The sequence below is a fragment of the Miniopterus natalensis genome, chromosome 1, assembly GCF_054644295.1.
Source record: "Miniopterus natalensis isolate mMinNat1 chromosome 1, mMinNat1.hap1, whole genome shotgun sequence".
Taxonomy (NCBI): domain Eukaryota; kingdom Metazoa; phylum Chordata; class Mammalia; order Chiroptera; family Miniopteridae; genus Miniopterus; species Miniopterus natalensis.
This window is the reverse complement of record NC_142081.1, coordinates 159,388,438-159,409,816: the sequence shown is the minus strand read 5'-3', so window position 1 is coordinate 159,409,816 and position 21,379 is coordinate 159,388,438. Positions and strand designations below refer to the sequence as shown.

Sequence of the window (21,379 nt, the reverse complement as noted above, 5' to 3'; positions counted from 1 at the left end):
AAGTATGTCTCCTTTTCTATAATCTCTTTTCAGTTTTCTTTGATGATGTCTTTCTTTCAAATCAACATGTTAAGAGTTATAGTAAAGTCTTAATTAACTTTTAAACACAAAACAGATGGCTTATTTCCCCTGGCCAACACGAACAGCACGCCCTGCACATTTTGAAGCTCAGCATTCCAGTGGCCTGACCGCTGACCTAACACATGACATCAAGGCTGGACGTGTGTCTGGGGCCGCACAGCGCTAACCCCTAAACTGCATTCCAGTAGAATCAAGGACAGTCAGTGCCAGTGTGGACTCATTTTCAAATTTCCATTCATCGTGAGCATCGACTTACATTCTGCTGCTTAGATAGAAATCACACCTGAAAATCATCTTTCCAATGAACTCCAGGTGTTCCGAGCCCCTTTAGGATTGGCACTTCTGGAAGTGGCCTACTCGGCCTTCCTGCTGCCCTGCTTTGCCCATCTGCCCACACTTCATCGCTGTGAGGCAAACTTGCTTTCGTAATGCTCCAACTTCTCTTTTATTCAGGATGCTCAGCAAAGTCCGCAGCTCCTCCCCACCACCTCCTTGCTCCCACCAGCCTAGCTCTCCTCCAGCCACTGGTTCTGCCTTGCTGACCTGAGTCACCAGCCTACCTGTGACATTAGGGGAGCCCTGACACAGTCACAGAGACAGAGGCCACGTGCCTCTGTTCTCACTATGCTTCATAAGCTGCTGGAAGACCAGACTAGTTAACTATCAGTGCCCACTAGGGTGCACCACTCCACTGGTGGCACCAGCTGACGGACCACCTACAGTATTACAGTTCTCCCACACCACCTCTGCAGTTCAAATAGATTAAGCATCCTTAATACCGGGCCCTTAAAAATGCAAAAAGGCGGCTTATTGCATGGATAAAAAGAACAGATAATACCCTCAGGTAAAATTCATCACAGGTTTTTAGCATTTTTCCCCTTGGGAAGGATATGGGTTACAGTGAGTGGGGCTTTACTGCCACCTCCTGGATCAGGGCTTGCAGCACCGGGCTGTCCTGGGCAGAGCCAAAGGAGTGGGGTGTCTTCCCAGTGAAATGGATGTAAGGCCAATTGCAGCCACCCCTAAGCTCAGGTGTTGCAGAACTCGCCTTAAGTAATTTCTGTCAATCCAAGCAGAACTGACTTCCTGTGCTTCTCTCTCATTCACTTTTTCCTTCCAAGACCTAACAAAAGAAAGGGGGCCTGGCCACCTTACTTAAGAAAAAAAGTGTAATTAAAACTACATTCCTCTGGCTAGGTTGCATTTCCCAGTACAAAATAATTTTTGATCTACATTATAAATCAAAATATAGTTTGAGCCAAACTATATTATCTGAATCTGGTGTTTGCTTTTGTTTTCAGGAGGTAGGATACAGATCTATAGAGGAAATCTCCAATAGTCAAGCTAAAATCTGCTTTTTAAATGACCTTTAATATTTTTATTCACAGAAAAAGTAACCCAAATGGCCAATAAATCTGTAAAAAGAAAAAAAATATATGAAAATATAACTAATCAAGAAACATAAACTAAAGCAAAATACTTTTCACCTACCAAATTGGTGAAAATAGAAATTATTAATATCTAAAATGGTTCCAGTACAGGGAAATAGACTTTCTCATACGCTATTGATGGGCATGTAAATTGGGTCAGCATTTTTGGAGGATAATTCAGCAGAATTAGTCAAAATCTAAAATGAAACATACTTTTTGCAGCTTCGAACTGCGCACACCTGGTGAGCACTGTGACGGCTTCGCCAGCATCCATTCTCTTCACCTCCCTGGCTTGTAGAAGCCGGTGGTTCCATGGGGAGGCTGTCGCTGACCCGAACCCACCAGCATAACCCAGTTTCCTGTGGCTCCCATTATTAATTCAGACAAAGGAGTCTAACAAAGGCAGGAGCATCGGAACACTCCCCTGGCTACAGTGCTTGACTCAAGATGACCAGTATCCAAATTTGGCTTAATCAGAGTGAAGTTCTGTTTGGTGGCTGGAGGAACACACTTCCTCCCTTTAAGTGAATGAGGAAGCATATGTCTCCAGGAGTCTAAGCTCCCAAAGTTTATATTATCTAAACAAAATTTTTTTAATTGATTCCAGATCTAAAAATCATGACCATATACTTCAACAACATGCATGCTTCTACCATTTATTAAGTGACACTGAGTAAACTCCTTAAACTTTCTAAGCCTTTTACCTTGCCTGTAAAATATGACTAAGACTCCTACCTTCATAGGAATATTATTACTATTGTCACACAGAAATCACTGTGCTAGATGGTATGGAAAAGAAATAAATAAAGTGTGGTTCCCAATCTTTAGAAACAGAAAATTTAGTGTGGCAGCAGCAGTAGGTCTTGTTCTTGCCCATGTGCCTTCAGATCTGGCCCGGACTCTTCTGGGGGGTCTAGGAGCAATTTAATAAGCAGATTTTCTACTTAAAAATATGTATAACAGGGAGACAGACAAGTAGGTATACACGTAAGCAAGAGGAGTGATGGTCCCAGGAAGCGGGCTAAAAACAGGGAAGTAACCAATTGAAATGCTTTTGCCATGGGGTGGAGGGGCAGTTTTTAATTCTAGCAGCAACATTAATAGAGATCACTTCCCGGATCTGGAGGCGAGGAAACAGTTGAATGGAGATAAACTGACATAAAAACCTGCTCACTTGACTGAGAGGAGATCCTACCCTAATCTAGGGACAGGAAAACATGCTGAATTGAGATATTTTCACTTAATTTCCCTGATTCTTACTTTCATTCATATTAACCAACAATACAGTTTCCAAAGTTTTGTTAGAACCTTCCTCACTTCTATTGGAGATGACTCCGCATGACAAAGTAGAACAGGAAGGGATGAAATAAGTCTATGCCAAGGGAGGGAATAAAATTTCACTGAGAGCAAAGGAAAATAACATTTTATGGATTTTTGGGGGTTATTTTTGTTTCTTGTTTTTTAAAGAAAATTTTTCAATGTGTGATACATTCAATGTCAGATATCCCCAAACATCTATCAACACAAAGCTCCAAATCACAAGTCACACAAGTTACATACAAGTGATGATGAGTGATGTCAAGTTTTGTAGTCAGGTACTTGGCAGAAGGACATGTTAAGGAATAGATAACACATTTTCAAATTACTTCATGTCTAAAGCTATCAAAAGAAAAAATAAAACCCTTTAAAAAGCAATGTGAGAACATAATTTCTCACTCACAAAGAGGAGTGTTAAGGGCCCATTTCTAACATAAAAACACAACACAAAACAATAGAGAAAAATCCATTTAGTTCATTTCACTAGCAGTTGCCTTAAGGCCTTAGAAGCAATGACCCTGGTGTTTCTAATTCTCTGCCAGTGGCTCAATTACATAGAGGAGGTTCTCAGAAAATAAGGCAATCACATTTTTCGATCTAATCTGACTCACAGCTGAGTACAGATCCAGCTTTATATTGTAGCACACTTAAGATTAAAAACCCAATAATGAGAAAGTCACAAGAGACAATGGGTCTTCTACATTTCTATTTCAATAGGAAGTCAGCTATTCCAATCAAGCAAGGGATTCTCAATCAGGAGAGCCAGGTTCTAAGCCCGAGTCTGTCACAACTTTTACCAGGTAGTCTTTACAAGACATGTTCCTATATGACCAGACAGCTTGTATCACTGGCTGTACAAGAAAATTAACTTGCCATCCCTATATCCAAAATTTCCCAAAAAGAATTAACAGATTATCTCAAACGTACTTGTTAAATACTACACAGTGTTGTATATATCGTTTCTAGTTTATTAAATAAATGCAAATAAAAAAACTATGGAGCTCAATAACATATAATATTTATTAACTGTAAAACACACATACACACAACAAGCCCATTTTCCCCACCAGTACATATACATATTTCCTTTTAGTATGTGACTTAATCATATCCTTGTAAGGAAAGACAAAGTAACCTTAAACTGCAAAAAAGAGGATTATTTTAGTTCAGTGTCTATAACCCCAATTTGCAAAATCTCTTTTTCCAGGTAGTTCTGCCAAGGTTCTAACCAGATATGAGTCTCAAGACTCAACTTGGACTTATAGTAAATAATTTTTAGTTCCTTAATTCTAAAGTGCACAAATGTTTTAATAGATAAAAGATGCCAGAAGCAAACACAGAATGAAAAGGTAACTGACCCCTGACCCTCAGACATTGAGGTGACCCTCAGACAAAGGTCATTTGCACACTGACCTTTAAATAGAACAAACACTGAAATAAGCTGGACAGCCGTTTGGCTTTTAAGTAGTGTCTGTTTTTTATGCTGTGGTGGCTGTTGACAACATTCTTCAAAGTAGAAGTAATGTTTTAATGTGAGGCCTATTAATGCCTATACACTAATTTTGTTCAGCATGTTAGCCATACCTGGTCTAGTCAAACACCTGGTCAGAGGTTAAAGATAAAGCTTCGAAATCAAGAGCAAACTTTAATTGAGCCACTTAAGGCTTTTAAATTGCAGCCCCTTATTTTGCCTCCTGAATGTCCTACTCTTTTGAGGCTCAAGTAGCTATGGTTAGAATTTTGATAGTAAGCTCCACAGCATAGGTAATAGAGAAAAGTGCTAGTTAAATTGTTGGGCTAAGTTCTAGTTGATGTCTTTTGGGAAAAAAACAACACATTATTAATTGGTTAAGGCAAAAAAACCCCACAAAAATTCTGGTCCCCTTAACAACCATTCTCTAAAATGATAAATGCAGAGCATGACTGGAAACCCAGAAACCAAAAACCTAGGGCCAAACTGGTTTAACTCTTCCACCTAAAAGTTGTGGACCAGTGCATTAGAAAAGATGTGTGTGCTGTAGGTTAATAATTTTGCACCTTGGTTAAAAGCTTTTGGGAAGGCCTAAGTGTTTGAGGAGACAGGAATATCTCTAGGATTTTAGACAGATATTCTGTCTAATATCACCTTCAAACTATCAGTGGATAGGAGTGAAGTCCGGAACAATGGACATTCCCTGCCCAAAGCTGTTGGACTTCAGTAGCAATAGGCCCAGAGAAGAGTAACCAGTCCTAGCCAATTGGTAACCTGCTTGCCATCTCCTAATTCTGTATATATACCTCTTTTGTCACTGAAAAGTTTCAACTCCAAGGTACACCCACAAAATTCTCCTTTCACACTCTTGTTCCAATCACGTTCCTGCTCACAGAAACATTAGCACAAGAATCATACAGCACAGAGGACTATCCAGGACCAGCCGTACCAAACCATTAGAAGTGAAAGGTTTCTTTGCGAAATTTGCATTTAGTGTGGCTCTTAGAAGATCAGCAGAGGCAGATTCCCATGATACACTGATCAAACATCACCTATAATCACAGAAACCAAAGAAATACGTCTATCCATAGAGAGCAGTTACATATCTTCTTAAAGCCTAAACACAAGTAAGATTCTTAAATGTGTTTTTATAGTTAAGTTAGAACAAAGGAAACATTTTCTTTGATCCTAGTTTTTTCATTTTCTTCAACTGATTCTAGTTTTAAGCACCCACATCCACCAAACACACTCCTAAATAAATATACACATTAATGCAGGTAATACACAAAGTTCGATGCATAAGTAACATGAACTTTTATAATGTCTCTTTCTCCCTTTTTTTACTTACTTTTAATCTTGGGTAACTTTAAATACACAACCTACCAACAGTAAATATACACTCATGTGACAAGAACCGTGTCACTAGTCTTTCATTGGGTGTATCTTGAAATAGCATCAGTGGATTTGAAAGGCGATGGGATAACAGTTGGAGAGGGAAACTTGTTCAGTCTTCCTTTGAAACACCTGGAAGTCTTTCTCTTTCCTTCTGCAAGACCTTTCTCAGAAAATGCAGGCAGTTCAAAACCACGTGTATCTCCTCCTAGGATATCAGCACTTTTGTTCCAAGAGGATGTCATCTCAAGTGCAAAGCAGCACCTAAAAGCACAGGGGGAATACATGCCACCAAACAGTTTACATAAAATCTTTCTAGGTGTCTATCTCACTTGTTTCCTCACACTGTATATGCAAACACACAAAGTATTTCCCATGAAAGGCTATAGACCTACCCAGTTCAGAACTGAACTGGCATTCAGTGCTGGTGTTCCACCCGAGGTAAATCAGCCTCCGAGTCCTCTGACAAGGGAGATCCTGGTACCTGGAAGTCAATAATCCAGCATTACAGATACTCAGTCACTGTAAAAGGCCCACTCCCTGAAAGCCCCAATTCTTGTTGTTCCAATACCAGATGTTTAAAATTAACTATCCATAGTTCAAGTTGCTTGCACAGAAGAAGACGAAGTAAGCAGACATGCTTTGGCCTCTTTGTTGATGCATACTTTTGATGTGCCAGGGCAGTGCAAACACACTACAACCCCTCTCCTACTTATTATCAAACAAACGAACAAAACCCTTTGGGGGGAAAAACACAAAACACCTGAGGATTAAGGAGAGGAGTCAAAACTTGAAGATGTGCCCCTTCACGTGGGGGTGGTTTTCCAATTTTGTTTTTTATTCCTGTGGCTTTGCCCTAGTCCCAGAGTAGTGAGGAAGTGAAGCAGGATAAAAGTCTGAAGGAAACCCCATCTTTATAGAGAAACCCGGAAAAGGGGTCCCTGTGGGCCAAAAGGGACAGTGGAATTCTGAAGGGAAGAGAGCTAGAGAAAGGGGCCCTCTAATTCTATATATAAACCCACAGAAGTCTCAGTCCACCTCCTGAGATGTGCACATGGATAGCTTCAGACCAGCACAGCAAAGGCTTGGAGAACTAAGCAGAGATTTGACTCACCTATGCAAGCATCCTGAACCACACAAGTATAGGACAGGTGCAAACTAGGACCAGGACTTAACTGAGACTTGCATGGCCTCTCACAGAAGCTAAGGCAGAATTTACAATGTCAAACTTGGGTGACTTCCTGCTAAATAAAAAAGTCAACATTTTCCAGAGTATTTTAACAGGACCCAAAGGCTACACAACATAATTTCCACAATGTCTTAGATAAAATTCAAAATTACTGGACATAAAAATATCCAGAAAGTGTGATCAATTTAATCAACAAATATCAATACTGAAGTAGCCCAGATGTTGGAACTTACATATATACTTTAAAGTACCCATTATAACTATGGTACCTGAGATGAAAGAAAATATACTTGAAATGAAGGGACAGGAATTCTTAGCAGAAAACTGGGAGCTCTAAAAAATAACTAAGTGGATACACTGTTTAGGACTAAAAAATCACAGTACTGAAATCTTAAAACCTCACAGGATGGGCTTAATAGCAGAATGCAAACAACAAAGTAGAGAGTCAAAGAACCTGAAGATAACTTTCAACAATAAAAATAAGTTAAAACCAAAAAAAGAGAGAGAACTTAAAGATAAATCATAGAAATGACCCAAGTCTTAAAAATAGAGAGAAAAAAGATTGAAGAGCATGAACAGAGTTTCAGGAACCTGTGAGGAAATACCAAAAGGTCTAACATGTATGGCACTGGAATCTCAGAAGCAGAAAAGAGACTGTGGCAGAAAGAAAATTTTGAAGAAATAATGACTAAAAACTTCCCCGATTTGCTGTAAGTTTACAGATTCCCCAAACAGGATACAATAAAAACAAAACAAAAACTATGCCTAGACACATCATATTCAAACTAATGAACACGAGAAATAAAGATTAAATCCTGAAGGCAGAGAGAAAATGAAATATTACATACAGGAGAATAACACTTCAAATGCCTGAGAATTTCCCCCCAGAAATCACAGAGACCAGAAAACAGAGAAACAACGTCTTTATAGTCCTGAGAGAAAAAAGGTTTAAGACAACCTACCAACTCATATTTTACATACAGTAAAATTCATTTCAGGAATGAGAGCAAAATAAAGTCATTCTCAAATGAAGGAAAACTAAAAGAGTTTATCACCATCAGAACTACTCTGCAAGAAACGCAAGAAGGAAGTTTTTCAGGTGGAAGGAAAATACCAGAAAATAAAACTGTACTCTTTAAGAAAAAAGGAAGATGGAACAGACGGATGTATTTCTGAGGGAAGGGGGGTGGGAGGGCTGGAAAAAAATTTACCAAAGAGCTTGCATGCACAACCCATGGACACAGACAACAGTGTGGTGAAGGCCTGGGGAGGGGGCAGGGGCACAGAGGAGGGGGTCCACGGGGGGAGGAAGGGGCATCTGTAATACCTTCAACGGTAAAGATAAATTTTTTTTAAAAGAAAGAACAAAATTGGTAAGTAGCCAGATAAATATAGACTACTTTTTCTCATAAATTAAGATATTTATGACTGTTTAAAGCAAAAAGTATGACATATTGTGGTGGAGTTTTCAATGTATGTAACAAAGTTCAGGTTGGTGGGAAGGGAAATATGTTTGTAAGGTTTCTACATTTTATAGGGGCCTAATATTTACTCTAAGTAGGCTGTGACAGATTAGTTATACACACACACATATATATGTCACAATATAGAGCAATGGATAAAAATATAATACAAAGAGATATCCACCAAAAACTAACACTAAAAATATTCAACTACTAAAGGAGACTGGAAAGGGAAAACAGAGGAACAAATAATAAGAAACGAATAATGAAAATAATAAAACAGAGCTAGACCCAAACATATGATAATCACCTTAAATGTTAATGGCCTAAATATTCAGTGCTAGTCAGAATTCTAAAGATATCCCCCTAAGATGCCTATCCCTGCTTGGTCAATTAAACTAATTTAGTTTCTGTGTGAAGGGACTTTGCACATGAAATTAATGTCACTAATCACCTGACCCTACGATGGAGAGATTTTCCAGGTGGCCCAATGTAATCACATCGCCCTTAAAAGCAGAAGAGTGAGCGAGAGAGACAAGGCAGAAGAGGAGGTAAGAGGTAAGAAAGAGTCAAAGAAGGAAAACGATCCAGCCACTGCTGCTGTCTTTGAAGACGGTAGAACTAAGCCATGAGCCAAAGAATGTGGGTGCCCTCTAGAAGCTGAGAACAATCCCCCAGGGTCAGTCAGCAAGGAAACAGGGATCTCAGTCTCACAACCACATGGAACTAAATTCTGCCAACAACCTGAATGAGCCTGGAAACGGATTCTCCCCTAGAGCCTCCAGAAAGAAATGCAGCCCTGCTGACATCTTGATTTCGGCCTGTGAGACTCTTAAGGAGAGAAGCAGCTTGGCCCAGGCTTCTGACCCATGGAAACTGTGAAATAATAAATGGATATTGGTTTAAGTTGGTAGTAATTTGTTAGCGGCAATAGAAAACTGATACACATTCCAATGAAAAGAATTGGAATTGATAGAATGAATACAAAGACAAGACCCTACTTATATGCTGTTGGCAAAAGGAACACTTTAAATATAAAAACCAGATAGGTTGAAAGTAAATGAAAAATAAAAAATACACCATGGAAACATAAGTATAAGTAGGCTGGAGTGTTTATTTTAATCTCAGATAAAATAGACTTCAAGGCCCAGAGCACTGTGAGAGAGAGAGAGAGAGAGACATCTCATAATGATAAAAGGGACATGTATCAGGAAGACAAAACAATTTAAGTGTGTATGTAACTAAAAATAGAGATTTAAATATGTGAAGCAAAAATAAACAGATGTAAGAGAAAAAAAGAAAATTCCACAGTCATCGTAAAAGATTCTGACAGCACTGTTTCAGTAACTGATAAAACTGTAAACAACAAAAAAAATCATTAAGGACATAGAAGACCTGAAGAGCACCACCAATCACCTTAATCTAATTTCACATTTATAGAACATTATATCCAACAACTAAAGAATATACATAATTTTCAAGGGAACAAGTTTAATTTACCAATATAGATGGGCTATAAAACACATCTCGATGAACCTAAAAGAATCAAAATCATACAGAGTATATTCTCTGACGACATGGAATTAAATTAGAAATCAATAATAATAAAATATCTAGGGAAACTTGCAAATATCTAACCATTGAACAAACATTTCTAAGTAACTCATGGGTTAAAGAAGAAATTACAAGGGAAATAAAAAAAATGTTTGGACTGAACAATAATGAAACTACAACATATCAGAATTTGTGGGGAAAAGCTAAAACAGCGCTTACAGGAAAACATGCAGCTATGTATGTAAGTACATAATGTGTGTAGGTGTGTAGGGGGTGGGGGCGTGAAGACATTCCATGGATTATGCAACACTTTACCTAAAATCGACCTTACAGATTTTTCCAGAAGGTACGTAATAGATTTTTATAAATGTGAAAATTTTTGTTATGTACAGAAATGAAACAGTTCAATGTATTATGAATACATAAAGTAAGAGTGCAAGGCAAGTCACAGTGCCTGTCAGGTCTTTTGCTTTCAGTCTCCTGGTGTTTCTCTTTCCATTCAGATTTTCCATGCATAAGCTCATGTTATTTTGGTGTTAATTTGTGTCTTTTGATAAACCTACTTTCTCCTTTATTGTAGTTTAAATACAACTGGAAATTAAACAAGTAAATTGAGAGTAAAAGTGCAGAACCAGTTTATATGTATAAAAGGATTAGTTCAAAACAACAAATAAAAATACTGAAGAAGTGTGAAGACAGCCAAAGCCTTTTCTTCCATTGACTGGGACTAGATTTGGTTATATCACAGCTGAAAAGTGGTTTTGAACAGTAGTGCATTCTCAAAGAGCAAGTGAAAAATTCTGCACCTTTAAAATCCACATTAAATTTAAGTTTAGAAGTATACAAGGAATTTGTTGAGACTCTGTAGATCCTAAATGTAAAATTTGTGACAGTGGTTAATCTTCAAACACAGGAATTTGTTTAGTTTTTATTACGTTGCTACAGGAATTGTCGGCAAGAGATAAGCCAAAGCAACAGCAGTCAATAAACCTTTTTCTCAGTATCATGGGTAAATGCCTCTTAATCCATCCTCAGCAATATTATTCCCCTTGTTTAGAGAGCTCTACAAAATTATTTTAGGAGTAACAATAGAAAAGAGCATCCCCACAGATAAAGAGGCAACACACAGTCACTCTCTATGAAATGGAAATGCTTAAGTAATGAGGATGGGGAATTTAATTCCAAAAGTTTCCAGCCATCAAGCAAAGGTAAGAAATCTGAAAAAGTAAAGGGAAAGTACAATGATACATATCCAAAGTTTGTAGTGAGTTATGGTTGGCTCAGGAGATTTAAAAATTTGCTGGTTTTCATAATGTAAAAATGAGTGATATTATTGTTGTTGACATAGAAGTAGCAGAAGCATAAATATTCTTAAGAGTTAAGAGAAAAAAAAAGAAAAAAAAAAAGAGTTAAGAGAAAGAGAAATTATAGAAAAAGATGACTATAGAGAATAGCAAATCTTTAACATGGATGAAGTGGATCATCTTGGGGCCAAGTATCGAACAGACAATACATTTTAAAAGAATAAAAACAATTTCAGAGTTTTACTCTTTGAAAGGTAGATTATAACTCTGAGGCTAATGCAGTGAAATACTATAAGCTACTACAAAACCTGTAGTTATATGAAAGCCATAGCTAGGCGCCACACACACACACACACACACACACACACACAGACACACACAAACACACAGACACACACACACACACACACACACACACACACGCACGCAAGTGTGCACAAACATTTTTAATTATAAAAAATCGATTACTACCAAGCTGTGAAATGTTAATATAAATATATATGTCATAAAGGTACCAAGTTCAATGAACCATAATACAAAATTTAACAAGCAAAATTTTACAGGTCCCACCTAAGGTGCTTGAACAGGAAGTGTAAGAGTCCCAAGTTCCATGTGACCTAGAGTATTTCTGTACCTGATGCAGCGCAACACTGGCGGCATGCGAGTCAATAGCAGCCAGAGAAGGAATTCGAGATTCTGAAAGATTTTTGTTCTCTTTCCTCACTAGCCTGGAATTCCGAGCTGCATAAAAACAACCATAAGCACAGTGGGAAATTAGACATTTTTGTTAGTGCTTCACGTTCTACATCTGTCCCCTGTGTGTACCTACTGAACATTAAGTCTGTACATATTTACATCCTTAAATATGTAAAGTTACTATGAATTTTTAATATTCTGTTCATTCAATGTACATTTTAAATAATGTAAACAAAAGGGCTGCAAAAATAAAAGCATCGTACACATACCTGTGCCTTCCAAGGCTCTCAGTTCAGGGAGATGGTTATAGTTTAATTCAGGCAAATGGACATCTGTCTTCGAGTACTCTCTTCTTTTCTTATTTGCCTGAAGGAGGCTCTTCTCACTAGTGACCTAATAGCATCAGAATGGTTGACACAAATGAATTAGCTCCCAGGTAAGCTGGGCTTGCCCCTTTTCTAACTACTATATTCATATCCTAAAATTTACCGAATTGAAGGTCCAGAATAACACAAAATTTGAAGGACAGCAATAACACAAAACAGTTTATCTAATTATTTCAAACTTCCTCCTCAGTAAATTTATTTAAGTTGCTGACAAGTGGATTACTAGCTGATATGAGTTTCTCCTTCTCTGTCTCCATCTCCCAACCTTCAGTTAGGTCCTGGCAGTCAGCAAAAGGTTAGCAGATGGGCATCGGGCCAGCAAGGTCAGGCCTTCTGACAAACACTTGTGAGCTTTTCAGCATATAGCTGCTTAATTTTGAACAGTTCGTCTTGCCATGTAGGTCACATGTCCGAGCTTGTTTTTGGCTTTCCCAATGTAATCTTCTTACTCATTTAAAAAATATTTGTCCTTGTTGTGCTCCTCAGAGTTAGCACATGATACTGTCTCCTAGGAACAGTTTATTAAGAATTACAACTTCAATTATTTTCCTAATCTTAGTATTATTACTTCTTAGTTGATAAAGTCTGAAAAGATAATAAAGTGAAGAATAGGAGGGGCACTTCAACTCTGCTCCTTTATGAATTTGACATGTTTCCAATCTGTTTCACTTGAGAAACAGAGTCTATTATCTTTTCCACATTTTCAAAACAGATGATATATAGAGTGTGTGATTTGCTTAAAACAAACAAAAAAACCCTATATATAATAAAATCATACATGTATGTGTATATACATATGTATGTATGTACAATGAAATACACACACAAACACATGTAATGACAGTGTTAAGCCACTGAGGTTCCTTGATGTCTTAGTAACATCCTGTGAATTATGCCACTCTGCCTCCCACAAAGTCCTCAGAAGTCCTGAAGTTAGCTTTTGAGTTTTTTTCTTTTGGATGTTTCTGTTTGTTTTTTTAATAGAATAAGCGCTAAGGTTCTTGGTTCAAATCGGCTACAAAATAAAATAATTAGTTCAAAAAACCCTATCAGCAAATGCAAATAAAACAAAAATAAAATAAAATAAAAAATGAGTCCAAACTACTAGATTTACAAATTCAAAGAGTGGCAATTAAAATGCATAAGAGATGTTTATAATAATATTTATTCACATCTCAGAATTAGGGGATGAAGCAAGGGAAAGGGGTATTGATCTTCAACCTGGAAGCTGAAGAAAGTTTAGGCTCAGCTGTGTCTCCCTTAATTTCCCAGTTGGGTTTTCCCCCACTCATCTTTACCTCCTGTTTTGATCGCCTCTCCCAAAGAAGGGTAAACAGAAACAAGATCTAAAATTACTAGCTAGTGATGATTACGCAGAGCCTGAAAGAAGGCTGATATTAATTCCAGAAAAATGGTATTGAGCCGGCTATTTGGAAAAGCCTCACTGAGCAAAATAATCTTCGAAAGCAGACCAGGAATGGAAAACACAAAATATCCACAAAGAAATCAAAAAGTAGGGTATGTCAAAAGGAAAGTACTATGGGAACAGACAGTGTAGGCTAAGAAAAATTAAAAGACAAGCAAATACAATGTCCAAATCCTGAGAGATGAAAAGAAAAGCTATATTTTTCAGCCCCGAGGATAATGAAAAAAGTAGAGAGAAAAATTGTGAGAAAAATATTCTATTGGGAATACGTCCATACCTCTTTCCCTGGCAGAATTCATCAGCATTTCTTAAGCAGTTTCAAAGGGCTAGACACTGATGTCGGTGTGGGGGAGAGCAGTGAGGGAACAAAGCACAAACCCCTGCCTTGGAAGCTTACATTTTAGCTGGGGGAACAGGCAATGTATAAATAAGAGAATACAGAGGATGTCAAGTATATATGCTGGAAAAAAATTAAGCAAGGTGAGAGGAGAGAAAGTAATAGGAGACAAAAGGAGTAATAATATTAGGGAAGACCTCATAATAAGGTTTCATGTAACCCAAGGAAGAGAAAAAGCAACATTTTTTTGATTATCTGGAGGATGTTTTCTAAAGCAGAGAAAACAAGTACAAAAACCTAAATGTGGGAGCATGTCTGGCCATGTTCCAGGAATAACAAGGAAATCAGTGTGGTTGGAACAGATTGATCAAGAACGAGAGGAGCTACGAATGGGATACATGGATGGGGAGTGTCATTGGGGGACCTAACGACTCTACAAGGACTTGGGTCTTTACCCAGAGATGGAGGCTTTTGAGTGGAAGAGTGATGATGATTTAACTTAACTTTCAAAAGAAGCTATCTTGAGCATGCATAATAACGCTCCTTGGAAGCTTCAGAAGACATATGAACCTTGTACATGCTTCTATTACAATCTGACACTACGATTTAATCAGATGATCCTCTACTAGACCATGAGCTCCTTGAAGAGAAAGATTGACTCATTAATCTCCAGTGTCTTATACATAATAGATAATCAATAAATATTTATTGAATGAATAAATATACTTTCACCAAAAATCCAGTGTGGGTAAGATAAGACAATTTACCTTCCCCCTACTCTAAAAAAGAACTGATCGCCGACCATTAGGTTAAGAAAAGTTACTGTTGCCTAAAGAATTAAAACAGATGTCATTTTAATGATATCTTATATTTTAACTTCCAGATTTATAATACTTTATAAAACTTACTTAAACTTTAAGAGTTTCACGTTTATGATTATGGCAGGCTGGGAAGATATATGCATAATTAAGATTCCATTTTATGATCTGTCCCCAAAAAAATTCTCAGTTCTTCAGTATTATATTTAATATTAATGAAAGTCTAGAAATGGCTTTGCTTGCTCTGCTACCACTGAGAACCGTTCACTTACTGGTGTGGTCACATTAATATTACAGATGCCTGACGGAGCATGTTTATTTGGTTTAACAAATGGAATACAATACTTCTTGGTTTTCTCATCCACTCTGTAACAACGACAAAAAATTTAAGTTAGAACCAGCAGTAATTATTTTTCAAGCACAAAACAAATTACATAGCACCAAGTGACATGCAGTTTAATCAGCATTTAATGCCTGTTCTTAAATATACTAAGCACACAGGTCTGGTAAAGACATTCTGTCCTTTACTGTTATACTCATGCCTCCCACCAGTTCCCAACTCCAACCAAATAAATTACCTTCCTTTCAGCAAAATTCCCAAAAGGAGCTTCTTTGTACCACTAAGTGCCCATAGCCATAACATGCAGCAACAGACCTTCAAAACCAACTATCTCTTTTATTATGACAACCTCCTTTCATGTCATTAGACTAAACAGCTGTAGATTCTCTTCACCTTAAACAATGCAACCCTACTTTCTTAGGACTCGGGTTAATTTTTTGACCAAATGCTAATAATTTTCATTACATAGGCCAAAAAGTCTTTTGAAACAGCAGCCTGACAAGAATGAAGAGTACCCAGAAGCCTGAGAGCAATACAACAGTGACGACCACTTACAATTTGCAAATATATCCTTAACAACCTTTTGTTCTTATTTTCTTAATTCATACCTGTAACTCTGAACTCCTGGGATAGTCCCCATTCCAGAATTACTACTGGGAGCTACGGCAGAAAGACTGTGCGTCAGTGGGGGAATGGCCGTGCCTGGATTCCTTGTGTGGTCCACACTGCCATTGCTGCAATCTCTGAGGCTTGTTGAAGGCACTGTTTTGATGTGGCTAGTCCCGTTGTCATGGAGACAGCTAGCATTTGAAGCTCGACTGATTTTTTCAACTTTTTCTCCATCAATTTTTGACCCTTTTATTTTAAATACTCTAGCATCCTTAATTTTGGGATCAGCGTTGGAATCCTGACCAATAATAAAAATGTTAATAACATTAATGATCTGAGGAGAATGAAAAAATCACCTCTGCCTGATAAAGTACTTGTCAACTAAACTAGAATTCCATAGATATCACCCTTCTGTGCCCGTTTTCTTTATTCTCCCTATGGAATTAAAATTAAACCCAAGATTCTGGGTTTAATCAGACATTTATTTATTTTGAATGGAAATGTAATTCACACTAGCTCTGATGTGCACAGGGTGGGGCAAAAGTAGTTTTACAGTTGTTTGTATGGAAAATAATACAGTAATTAATAAATAATAAAACAAGAATAAACTCTGAGTTTCACGTACTCATACCTATAAGCCTACTATTGCCCCACCCTGTGCACATCAGATTTATACTATGTATATAATTTATATTTCAGTGGGAAAAACCTGGAAGAGGTATCAAGCATGCCCACTTTTGTTCTTACATATTTAGTCAGGAAACACAAAACCAACAAGTTTCTTCTTTTGGTTCACTTGAGAAAACGGGAGTGGGTTGGTTGTGGATTTGAATTACCTTACCAAGAACTAATTCATACCAGGAAAAGTAAACTTCAAATAAATTCAATATCCAAATCTCAATTTTAAAATGTTCTACTTAATATATAAAATTCTAAAAATGACATTTTCTTTCCGATCGTTTAAGGGGAAAAAATGGTGTGCATGTGTGTTTGTGTCCACGTATTTGTATGTGGGTACACACATAAGGTTCTATCAGGGATGAGGAACCCTTTTTCTGCCACGGGCGATTTGGATATTTATAACATCATTTGTGGGCCATACAAAATTATTAATTTTGTATAAACTTAAAAATTAGCTAACTTAAAAATTAGGTATGAAAAAAGCTCCTAGATTTGTTGAATTTCGAGTCCCACCTGCGGTTGCCTTGGCAGGGCCAGACCAAATGATTTCATGGGCTGAATAGGGCCCACAGGCTGGACATTCCCCATCCCTGGCAACGTTCTTGGACAAGCCCTATTGCAAAGTCTGGTACACAGCAGGCACTCACTCCATGATACATTAAGATTTTTTAAACATAGAATGTCTACAGAGAAGATACATTTTTAAAAAAGCTAAAAATTCATTTGTACCCCACTCAGAAATTTTTTTATTCTTCATTTTTTTCCCCCTCCAAAAACTGAAGGGCATATTAAATTTAAAATTTAATACACATAAGCCTTGGCCAGTGTTGCTCAGTGGTTAGAGTGTCAGGGTATGGGTTCAATTCCCCGTCAAGGGCAGGTACCTGGGTTGCAGGCTCAACCCCCAACCCTGGTCTGGGTGTGTTTGGGAGGTAACCAATCAATGTGTCTTTCTTACACGGATGTTTCTCTCTCTCCCCTTTCCCTTCCACTCTCTAAAAATCAATGGAAAAAATATCCTTGGGTGAGAATTAACAACAACAAAAACTTAATACACATGAAAACATGGACATTTACCTGCACCACAAGTGTGTTTCTCTCCTCGCCTAAGAAGTCATCTTTTTCTTTTTCCTTCTTTCTGTTTTGGGATTTTTTAGTTAAAGAAATATTTCTAGCATCTTTCTGTATTTTTAACTGTAGTTCCTGAGAAAACCTGCATAAAAATACATTTGCCAATAAAATAAGATTGTGTGAGAAAGATAAATCAAGGTAAAAATTGGTTTGCAAGATACTGATTGTTAAAGATGGAGTATTAAACTAGGCTGTGTTGTTTAAAATGAGAAAAATTATGCCCTAGATTAGCAGTTCTCAAGAGGTAGTGCGTATACCCCTGGGAATCACTAAGAACCTTTCAGGAGGTTCAAAAGGTGAAAGCTGTTCTTATCTCAATGCGAAGATGGCTTCCTTTCCATCCCGTTAACATCTGTGCGGATGGTCTAAAAGCAACGGTGGGTAAAACCGCTGGCGCCTCAACAAGAGCGAAGCAGTGGTGCTGAGCTGCACCAGCAGTCACTGTATCCTTCATAGCCACACATTCTCAGTTAAAAAAAACCAAAAAGGCAGTTTGTTAAAGGATGTCCCTGATAAAGTATTAATTTTATTAAATCTAAATCCTTGAACACATGTCTTTTTTCATAGTCTGTGTGACAACATGGGAATATGCAAAAAGCACTTCTGCTGCAAACTGAAGGGCAATGGTTGTCTTAAGAAAAGCGCTGCCCTAGCCTGGCCGGCATGGCTCAGCAGTTGAGCATCGACCTAGGATCCAGTAGAGATCGGGGTTGATTCCCGGTCAGGGCATATGCCCGGGTTGCGGGCTCGACGCCCCCACCTCCCCGGCCCCCCGGTTGGGGGCGTGTAGGAGGCAGATGATCAATGATTCTCTCATCATTGATGTTTCTATCTCTCTCTCCCCCTCCCTTCCTTTCTCTGAAATCAATAAAAATTTTTTTTTTTTTTTTTAAAAAGAAGAGCTGCCCTAACCAGTTTGGCTCAGTGGTTAGAGTGTCAGCCTGAAAACTAACGGGCCCCGGATTTGATTCCAGCCAAGAGCACATAACTCCTGTGCAGGCTCGATGGGCCATGCAGGAGGCAACCAATCAATGTGTCTCTCTCACATTGATGTTTCCCTCTCCCTCTCTCCCTTCCACTCTCTCTGAAAAGCAATGGAAAAAAATATCCTTGGGTGAGGATTAAAATAAAAAAGAAGAAAAGCACTGTGTGATTGCCTGAGACACAAAGTACACTAGCCACTTTTTTCATAGAACATTTTTAGTTGAAAGAAAGACTGACAGAAAAACTATTGTTATTCAGATGGTGTATTTGGCAGACGGTTTCTTTTAACAAATGAACAAAAGAGACTGTCACTTCAAGGAAAACAATTGTTAATATTTGTGTCAATAAAATTCAAATTTTTATGCAAAATCAGAATTCTGGTAAACTTGTATCCACTACTGTGAGCTTAGCAGATTCCCAATACTTAAAGACTTTCCTGATGAGATAGAATGTGACTTTTTTGTATTATATAATGAAATATGTCAACATTTTAAAGATCTGCGTAACAGCAAAGCAGTATTTTCCAAATGACTAATGTATGACGTTACAAAAGTATATGTGGGTAAAAGATCTATTCGAAGCTCAAGATGGATTTTCACGTAACAGGGTAAAAAAAGCTAATTGATGTAGTTTCAGATTCCACAACCAACATTTAAGAAACTACCACTGTCGAGTTTTGGTATAGCATCAAAGTTTTTGGTATAGAATCAAAGAAGAATGCCCACAATTATCTAAAAAACTATTAAAATACTCTTCCATTTTCCAACAACATAGTTGTATGAGATCAGAGTTGTTTCATATATTTCAAACAACACAACAAATCACAACTAATTGAATGTAGAAACAAATGGGAGAACCCAGGTATCTTTTACTAAGCTACATATCAATTAGACTTGTAAAAGTATAAAGCAATGTCATTACCACTCATCTCACTTTTTTTTTTTTTTTGCTTTCTCAGCTACAATGATGCCAGGAGCTCAAACAGCACGAGAGAACATGCCAACAGCTCTGGCACACCAAGGTCTCCAGCACATCAGCAGTGTCAGCAGGGTCATACGACTGAGTGTGGGATGAGTTTGGCAGGAACAGGAGATGGCACTTTTGCAAATGCATCAGCACTCAAGATGATGGCATCACACAGCTGGTAGCAACATAGAAATCAGTGGCCTGAGTGGGACATGTCACCACAGGAAGACAGAAAGAAAAGCAGGAAGTGACTGCTTTGTGAAAACCTAGAGCCCTAAGTTAGTGAGTACAGAGCCACTCCTACAAATTCCATGGCTGCTAAAGGTGAATGGAGGTAGGGTGGTAAATATTTGAGATCCTATAAAAGTAGGTGGGTAGAGAAATACTGTCTGTTACTGTTACGGAGACCTTACTTCAACTCTAGGTTGGGGTGACCTCAAAAACTTGAGTCAGTACTATACCTCTCAGCAAATCCATCCATATTAAAGAAATCATGGTGCAGGAGCTCAGCACAGAAGGGCCTTTTGTCTGGATCAATATGTAAGCATTTCTGGAAAACAAAAAAATACAGCTCATATTAAAAAAAAAACTGCCTACAGTTAAATTTCTAAATATAGGAAATACATCTTTATAGTCCATAAACTTTAAACATCTATAATAAATGAAAAAGAATAAAGCACACATCTAGACAATGACCACCAACAGTTGCTAATATCACAAAAAGAAAGACCACCGGATATTGTAATCAAGCTCTAGCTCTACTTTAAATTTATAAGAAATACAGGACACAGAGGAACAAGTTATAAGGAATAAACCACCTAGTTTCTTCAACAAATAAATGGCAAGGTTTAAACAAACAAAAAGAAGAGATGAAGATGAGCTCATAAATTAAGAATCTCAATAACTAATTGCTCAATATGTAGACTTTATGTGAACCCTAATTTAAACTATAAGAAGGAATTATGAGAAAATCAATGAAACTTTGAGCATTAGATGTTTTATGATATTAAGAAATTATGGTGAAATTTTAAAATGTAAAGCCCTTGCAGAGTGGAAGGGAAGGACCTGCTCTGTGCTGATTATTGCACTAGATACTCTGCACAGATGATTTTATTATGATGCAGGTCTTGTTTTGATTAACTGAAACCACTCAGTGCCAGTAAAAATAAAAGGGACTCAAGTGCCAGTAAAAATAAAAGGGACTCAAGAAGTAGCTTTAAGTGAACAAGAAAAGTTCTACATATAATTAAGGTATCTATAAGTGAGAAATATAATATCTGGGATTTGCTTCAAATGCTCCAGAAAAGGGTAAGGAGGATATAGACAGATGACAAAAGACTGTCGAGAGGTTGCTAATTGTTGAAGCCAGATGACAGGTATATGAGGGTTCACTGTATTGCTATTCTTTCTACTTTCTTTTCTGTTTGAAAATTTCTATAATAAAATGTTTTAGAAGTTATATGATTCTGCTATAAGGGACATAAGCTAAACAATAATTTTATTTTTATTTCCTATAAATCACTTTATAGATAGATCATAAAGCGGGTCTCAATGAAAAATATTTGCATGTGTAGAGAATCATGTAGAGAAGTAGAAATGTATTACTCTGAGAGCTTATTAAAATTAGTTATAAGTTCACTAAACTTTTTTAATGAGCTATATAGAAAACTTAAAAAGCAAAAAAAGATCCTGGATAAATATTATGTGATCCTGGTGTGTTAGAGGTACTTATTTTATCAATACTGTAGGACAATTCTAACTAATAAGAATTCTTTGAGCTAATAATTCCAAAATGTCCACTTTT

The 21,379-nt window shown here is 37.4% G+C and overlaps 1 protein-coding gene across 1 annotated transcript in view; it reads right to left on the bottom strand.

Annotated features, from left to right (window-relative positions):
- Window positions 1-3,830: 3,830 nt before the first annotated feature.
- Window positions 3,831-21,379, bottom strand: part of CDKL2 (cyclin dependent kinase like 2) — a 29,329-nt gene continuing 11,780 nt past the window's right edge. The window contains exons 7-15 of the mRNA XM_016207554.2: window positions 20,037-20,125; window positions 17,572-17,707; window positions 15,813-16,111; window positions 15,137-15,230; window positions 12,167-12,290; window positions 11,836-11,942; window positions 9,088-9,219; window positions 6,087-6,175; window positions 3,831-5,955 (exon numbers count right to left, since the gene is read on the bottom strand). Coding sequence (XP_016063040.2) covers window positions 6,110-6,175; window positions 9,088-9,219; window positions 11,836-11,942; window positions 12,167-12,290; window positions 15,137-15,230; window positions 15,813-16,111; window positions 17,572-17,707; window positions 20,037-20,125 — 1,047 coding nt within the window. The 3' untranslated portion in view covers window positions 3,831-5,955; window positions 6,087-6,109. The remainder of the gene's footprint in view (window positions 5,956-6,086; window positions 6,176-9,087; window positions 9,220-11,835; window positions 11,943-12,166; window positions 12,291-15,136; window positions 15,231-15,812; window positions 16,112-17,571; window positions 17,708-20,036; window positions 20,126-21,379) is intronic.